Genomic DNA, 8,349 nt, shown 5'->3' with positions numbered 1-8,349 from the left:
TTCTGAATGTGTATTATTTTCTGAATAGTCATCTGCACATTATTTTTATGGTAGAGAATAGTTAGACACACACACACACACACACATACGCACACACACACAGGCTACATTTGTGATAGACGGGGACAATGGTTTTTATACTGTACTACAGTCAGTATATTTTCTATCGCCATTATACGCATTTGTGTCCTCATAAACCATACCACTACACACACATACACAAACACACACCCAAAAGCTGTAATGCTATTCATGGAAGGTGTCTAGTGAGAAAGTGAAGGCGGGGTCTGCGTTCTGTAGACGACACTGATCACTGCATTACTTCACATCACAACTCATCAGCAGGGACGCTTGATGATACACGGGATTGGATCTAGCCTACTTTACGTACCGTTTTATTTTGTTAGGCTATTTTTTTTTTTCTCTTTTCTTTCAACATCTCAAAAGAAACCAGTTTTATCTTGAATATTTAACTATGAATTAGGATAAAAACATGTGTCTTAATATATGGCATTATGGCAGAGCAAATGTTACCTGCAATTAATTTAGATAGATCTGTGTCTATATCGCGAAGGACAGTGATAATCTATCAGAAAATATGGAGACATTTACAATTCACGATATGCTCATCAATTCCACTGATATTTATAAAATTTTATGTGGACTGGGAATCGAGAATTTGTCGGAGTGTAAAAATGATAATAACAGCACGTCCGAGCCAAAAGGTAAATGAAATCTTACATTTTCATTGCATACGCTATTAGTATTATTAGCCTACTTTGTTATCTTTCCTGTGGTGTAGCGCATTTTAAACACAGACAAATTGGTAACATCTAAATTAACCTGTATAAGGGAGAAATATATTTTGCATCACTGAATCAACCTAAATACTTTCACTTTTACCAACAATTATTTTTTTATTAGCTATAGAACGAGTTGAACGAGTCTAGACAGGTCTTGCACAACTATCCATTTCTAAGCAAAAAAAAAAAAAAAAAAAAACCTTCACCATAGTTTGCTTGTTAAATCTTGTCAAACAGTGTCATTATAAATGTCAGTTTGTTTCTATAGAGCACAGTTTAAAAACGTACTATAATTGACCAAAGCGTTTCAAATGTATACACTTAGAACAACATTCAAACAAACAAAGCAAGGCCATCAAAAGAGATTAAATGAATCTCTACGCTTTCTTTCTTTTGTACTCGTCTGTCAGACATGAAGCAGTCGGTGCGGATCGCTCTGTATGTGCTCATCTTCCTCTTGAGCTTCATTGGGAACAGCCTCATCATCACCGTCCTGCTGCGGAACCGGCGCATGCGGACGGTAACGAACCTGTTCCTGCTGTCTCTGGCCGTCAGTGATCTGATGCTGAGTGTCTTCTGCATGCCCTTCACACTCATCCCAAACCTCATGAAGGACTTCATCTTCGGCGCCGGCATGTGTAAAGTGGCCACGTACTTCATGGGTGAGTCCGTTTGATATCTGGAGTTCACTTCACCAGCTCAGTGTTTGGAGATGACTTGTTGGTTCTCTGAAAAAATACCATAACCCGAGTTTCTGCAAAGTTACCTGTTATTATAATAAGTCCCACTGTAAATTAATATGAGACCTTCTCTTCTCGGATTCTTTTTGTGTGTTATTGTGATTGGGGTCTTATTCCAAGTGACTGAAGTTTTAAAGTAACATCTGTAGTTCCTGTATAGGCACGTGCTGTACAAACGCATGTAACTGTAAAATAACCATCTGTAATCTAGAAATGAGATATTATTATTGTTATAATTTTTACCTTAAAAAACGAATTCTTTTACACAGAAACTTACAAACTTATACTTTTCAAGAAGGTTGTGGTAAAATTCTGTAGTAAATTGTTCTCCATTTATTTCTAAATTTTGACTCTTTAAAAAAATGTTCTATTATATATAAATAAATAGTAAATAATTAGTATAAATAAATTTTATATATAATAGTTAGGCTAAATAATTTTTGCTACCAAGCAAATGGTACTGAGAAGTACCATGAGATTTTACTGCTATGGTACTGACTATTTTGGAATTGTGTCTACACTAGTTGTAACAATGTTATTTTGCCAGAAAATTTGAGTATCTTGATACATTGTGGCAATGTTTACATAATATGCATTGATCTTAAGAGCTTCTTTATGCCCTAAAAAGGGCCTCTGATAACATTGTATGCAAGAGGCAGACTGTAAAGGGTCTCCTATAACCAAAGGACATTACTTGAAGTTCCAGCTGCTTTTTTCCTTGCATTTGGTTATAATTTATTATTTTTATTTATTTATTTTTAAGCTGATTAAGAGATTCATTAAGGGGACAAAAGCCTCAATTGTAATTGCAAGACCAAAGGTTCTTTTTTTTAAAATTATATTGCAAGTCACATCACTTGTGAATTCATTTTGTGACTATATTAAAACTGTTTATAGCCAGGTCCGTTGCACACTTCCAGATGTTGCAAATGTGCAGTTTAAACAATTTAGTAAAGCGACAACGCCACTGCCTGATATCTCTGTATTTGATGCATCAGCATGTTTTATGTTTGTTTTGTGCTATTCTGTAACACTTGCTCATGATAAAACTGACTTAATTTACAGCTTTTTTGTTGTTATTATCATGTGGTATGTTAACATTCATAAGCAATCAAACACAGTTGATTATTCAGAGGAGAGCTGGAGCTACGTTTTTTCTTGTTGTAAAAGGTACAGTGTTACACCGTTAAAGTGCCAACAGAAATTAACTTTATTATCAGTTCATGCCTTTGTTATCAGGGCTTAGAGTTAGTTTGTTATGAAGTTTACATTTATGTGTTTACTGTTGTTTATTGAATCATATACATCACACCTTCTTAGAATGACAATACTTTAACAAGCCCAGATTTATTTCTGTATGTGCAATTATGTGTTCTGTGCATTCAAACACAGGTATTTCGGTGAGCGTGTCCACATTCAACCTCGTGGCCATCTCTCTGGAGCGCTACAGTGCCATTTGCAACCCCCTTAAGTCCCGCACATGGCAGACGAAATCCCACGCTACAAAAGTCATCACAGCCACTTGGGTCGTGTCTTTTCTGCTCATGCTGCCTTATCCGATAGGCAACACTCTGGTGCCTTTCATGCGCAGTAACAACAGCACAGGCCACATGTGCCGCTTGGTTTGGCCCAGTGATGTCATGCAGACCTGGTAAGATTTATTAGGACTGTGTTTTTATTTTTATTTTTGAGGATAAGTTGTTAAAAGAATAAAGACAAGAATAAAAATCCTGTAATTATTTATCCTCATGTTACCTGTAGCCTATACTGTTATGTTTTCATCAGCAGTTATTTACACTAAGTGTGCAAAAAAAAAAAACAATACTGGTAGATACTGTTTACACCAAGTATAAGTGCAAATAGTGATAGATGCTATTCACGCTAAGAAGTGTAAATAGAAGTAATATACTGTTTGCATTAAAGGCAGAACATCTGAGCAGTGGTGGGCGGAGCTAGTTAAAACTGCCTTTGCTAAAAGGATTATTTGCACTCAGTGTAAAGAGACATTGGCTATTTCTTTCTGTGGAACACAACTCTTTTTAATGCAAAAAGTATGTTGACCATTTATGTTAATGGTGAAATACTTTTTGAAGCTGAGTCGTCATATACTTTCCGACTTTGAAAAAAAACTGTGCATCATACGTAAACAACTAAGGATCCCACACTACACTGTAAAAAAAAAAAAAATTATAATGATTCAGGATTTGCAAATAAAGCACAGATTATTTGAGTATGTTTTACAAGAAAATACAATTTTAGTATTTGTACTTTAAAAGTTTATGGTAAATTCTATGTGCTATTTATTATTAGTACAAATAGTAATTTGAAAACTAAAATTTGAAAATGTAAAATTGTTTCAAAGAAATGCATGGTGTGTGTGTGTGTGTGTACTTTTCAGGTCATTCTGAACACAACAAAACTGTGCAGAAATATGCATGTTGTTGCAATGCATAACAATTGAAAATACATGTTCTAATATCAGCCTAGTTTAAAACCTGAGCCATCCATGAACCTTAAACTCTATGATTTTTGATGAAATCTGTAAACTCCAACTGCCCGAAATCTGCAGACTGGCCCTGACTTTCAGCAACTCCTCCATACTGCAAATCAGGTGGAGAATCTTGGAATTTAACATTGAATAATAAATTATATCTGGAGACAAGTTTGGAACAGCATGAATAAATCATTTTAGCTTTGGGGTAAACGATTGTGTAATATTATACCTACCCAGCAGGATTTTTTTTTCTTCTTTATTATTTATTTATTTATAGCTAAAAGTATGGTGAAAACAGACACAAATATGGACCAGTTGCATAAATGTACCCTCTATGTTAAAATGGTGTCTTATGAATTAACCTGTTAGTCAGTCTTCTTTTCAGATTCAAATGAGACCAATCTACATTTTGATTTAACTGACTTTGAATAGTTATGACCAGTCTTAAAGAAAAGAACCAGCTAGGTCTTAGTGTCAACCCAGTTCTGACTTCTGACTTCTGTCTTTTTTTAGGTATGTTTTCCTGTTGCTGACACTCTTTCTCGTGCCTGGCATCATAATGGTGACGGCTTATGGCCTCACCTCACTCGAACTCTACAGGGGAATCAAATTTGAAATGGCTAACAGGAAATCAAACAGAGGTATGGGGAAAATATCATTCAGATGTGGATTGGTTGCATAAAAGCCTTATATAAATAAAGCTGTTTAGTTGTGATGTCAGTTTGTAGGACAACCCAATGTACCCTTCCAGTAGAGCAATTACAAGCACACGAATGACCAAGCAGAGCCATATTTACTGGGAAATTCGAAATTCAACGATACGCAAGTTATGTAACCATTGTGGAAACACTTATCTATAATATAGAAATTAGAGATCAGTGAGCAGAAAGCAATTCTGTTGCGAATGGTTTAAAGTGAATCACTCAACTTCATCATGGTTTTCTCTATATAGCAAAAACATTTAATTGTTATACCATGTATAAGTACATATAAAAACCAATTTAATCATCATTTTGAATTCAGATGTAGAATGGGTTTAAAAATTACAGTATAATTCTTTTGTTTCAAATGTAAATATCAGAGACAAAGAAAAAACTGCTTTAGTATAACCACTGATCCATAATATATATATAGATCAGTGAGTCTAACACACAATTACATTCTCTGCTCACTAGAGAAAGAATACGGCACTTCCAGTCTGAAAAATGGTGATGGCTGCTACCTCCAACCCTCCAAGAGAAAGCGTCCCGAACCCATGACGCCCGGCTTCAGCAATCCAAAATGCAAACTGCGAAGGGTTTGCAGCAACAGCCCCACAGCAAACCTCATGGCCAAGAAACGGGTCATTCGCATGCTGCTGGTGATCGTGGGGCTGTTCTTCCTCTGCTGGACGCCCATCTTTGTTGTTAATGCCTGGAGGGCTTTTGACAGACGTTCAGCCGATCGTGTCCTCTCAGGAGCGCCGATCTCTTTCATCCACTTGCTTTCCTACACCTCGGCCTGCGTCAACCCCATAGTCTATTGTTTCATGAACAACCGCTTCAGACAGGGTGTGCTGGCGACGTTCAGCTGTCGTAAGACTGATTTCGAGGAAGTTAGCAGGAGCAGCACCCGACGTAGCGCCAGAGGAGCTGGAGGGCAGAGAACGCTGTGTGGAGGAACTGATGTGACCAGACAGGCTGACGGTAACACACAAAGCTCAGGAACACGTTCCAGGCTAACTGACACCAGTATCCGTGGCTCAGCACAAGCATAACTGACACTCGTTAAACCCAGACATTTTCAGTATATGAGCCCAACAAGAAGTTTATCTTGAGTTAAATGTAAAGGAAAATATGAGATCAGTGTCAAAATCAGTCAAAGCTGCTAACGGGAGAGAGTCTTGTTGTACTGATGATAAAAGAGAGCACAAGCATGCAGACAGTGGCTGATAATATCACTGAAACGCTGATAGTATCCAATGCTTAAATTTAGCATGTCACTGTTAAATAAACAGCAGCACCAAACAGAGCAAGACTGTGGCCTTCAGTCCTCATTACAGTACAGACTAAGACAAAGTCATAAAGAAGTTTTGTCTCTCTAATTTTCTGGCTCACCTACGTATAATGTAAAAAATTATATGACTTATATAACTTGTGTTTTTACATTACTTTAACTCATCAAAGTAAGTTAAGCGATTTTCAACTTTATTTTATAACTCATTCTTTAAGCCAATTTAATTGAAGTTAAAATTATTTTAACAGCTGAGTTGCTTGCTCTTAAAAAGTTAATGCAATTCATTTGATTTCCTTGCCTTTGACTTGATTTGTGTGTGTGTGTGTGTGTGTTACTGTCAAAGTAATCGTCCAGATGTTTTGAGAACATTCTAATATTGCTCCTAACTACACTACCATTCAAAAGATTGGTTGAGGTTGAGATGTTTTTAAAATAACTCTCTTCTGCTCACCAAGGCTGTATTTATTGAATCAAAAATATTGTGAAATATTTATATAACATTCAAAAATGTATTTTATAAATAAATTCCAGTGATGGCAGTGCTTCATTACGCCAGTCTTCAGTGTCACACGATCAAGAAATCTGCAATACTATATGCTAAATTGTTGCCCAAGAAAAATGTATTATTATTTATTTAAATGTATTATTATTGTTTAAAACAGATCTGCTGTTTAATGTAGTTTTATATATATATATATATATATATATATATATATATATATATATATATATATATATATATATATATATATATATAACTTGACTGTCACAACTGTTTGAATGGTAGTGTAAATATCTGACATCAGTTAGGAGAATACGCTGACCCACTGTATATTTTATATTTTGTTCCAATCTGCTTCTTTAATAACTACACCGATATAATTCTGTTTGATAAATGTATGACACATACACTTAAAACCTCTTTGGATTCTTTGCCAATACCTCAAAAACATGTAAAAATGTGTAAACGGTGTGCAAAAAGTACCAGCTGGTCCCTGCGTGATGTTTATATGTTGATGTGTAGCTTTAACCGCTTTCTTCTAGAAAAGTACACAGTGATGTCTTTATCTCATGTTAATCCAGCCGTACTGTTTGCACATAGTCTGTCTTTCTCATCACGTGAGACTTTTCACACCTGTTGTGCACTTCAAAGAACCTACTCAAGGCTGCTTCTGACATCTGGGCTATTTTCACCAGGACACTTATATTTGTTTGTGCCAAAGTCACGTTTTTATTTCCCTATTATTTCTCCTAAGATAATGTGGTGTTACAATGCTGTTGGGATGTTGCACACGTACGCCAGTCCACATATCATCTAATACATTAATATTTTAGGAGTGCTTTGTATGAAATGCAACCTGAGGGCCGAACCAAAATTTTCCTGTTTTTTTTTTTTTTTTTTTTTTCTGTTGCGTCACTGTATTGTGAAGTGCATACATTAAAAGTGACCTTTTTTTTTACAGTTATATTTGTTTTTATCAGACAACATGTAGGAAGTTATGCATGCTTTATTTATTATTTTTACTAAAATTCCGAAAGCCATTCATAAAAAAACTGGATTGCTCCTGTATGGTACGGTTAACATCAGCAGCATATGGTAGAGGCACCAATTCAACGTTTAATGTGATGAAAATTGTCATTTTCTTAATGCTTTTCCAAACCTAAATCTGACTTGCTTTCTCCTGTGGAATATAAAATACAATATTTTGAAATATGTCTATGCAAAATTAAATTGACTTTCATCATATGGACCAAAACAGCTTTTGGACTTGAGTAAATGATGACAGAAAAACTATACCCTTTAAGAAAAAAGAAAAAAAAAAAGCTTCAAAATAGCTTAAATCAGGCTTGCTTTATCTCATCTCCCTGCCATTATGAATAAAATAAGTCTGCAAGATAAAACGAGAATGGCCCAATTTGGGTGGCTAAATGGATAAGTAGTTGGCTGAAAGTGTGCTGCTAAATATTTGGGCACAATGCCAAATTGAGAAAGTCTTTCCCTTGCAGTACAGCAACCTGATTTTATATATATATATATATATATATATATATATATATATATATATATATATATATATATATATATATATATATATATATATATATATATAATTAAAAAACAGTTCTACTAAACTTCATTGTCTTTTAAGAAGTTGCAGTAGTGCAAAATGAATACACAAGGGAAATAAATCTCACTTGTATTCCTTGATTTTTTTATGCCAATATTGCAGTTTTATTTAATGACAGGTGGATCTGAGCAGGTGCAATATGTACAAAATCAAACGGACAAATGAAACTAATGTTTTTCTTTTCTTTT

General features: G+C 35.0%; 1 protein-coding gene across 1 annotated transcript; it reads left to right on the top strand.

The window, feature by feature from the left end:
• The first annotated feature begins 310 nt into the window (after window positions 1-310).
• LOC128016638 (cholecystokinin receptor type A-like) lies at window positions 311-6,732 on the top strand. Its single transcript, XM_052601309.1, has 5 exons — window positions 311-725; window positions 1,214-1,465; window positions 2,936-3,194; window positions 4,551-4,678; window positions 5,213-6,732. Exons 1-5 carry the CDS (start codon window positions 599-601, stop codon window positions 5,791-5,793), a joined length of 1,347 nt encoding a protein of 448 aa, XP_052457269.1. The 5' UTR covers window positions 311-598; the 3' UTR covers window positions 5,794-6,732.
• Window positions 6,733-8,349: the final 1,617 nt, after the last annotated feature.

The sequence above is a fragment of the Carassius gibelio genome, chromosome A7 (assembly GCF_023724105.1).
Source record: "Carassius gibelio isolate Cgi1373 ecotype wild population from Czech Republic chromosome A7, carGib1.2-hapl.c, whole genome shotgun sequence".
Lineage (NCBI taxonomy): Eukaryota > Metazoa > Chordata > Actinopteri > Cypriniformes > Cyprinidae > Carassius > Carassius gibelio.
Note: the sequence above shows the minus strand (reverse complement) of the source record. Positions and strands in the feature narration are given on the sequence as shown.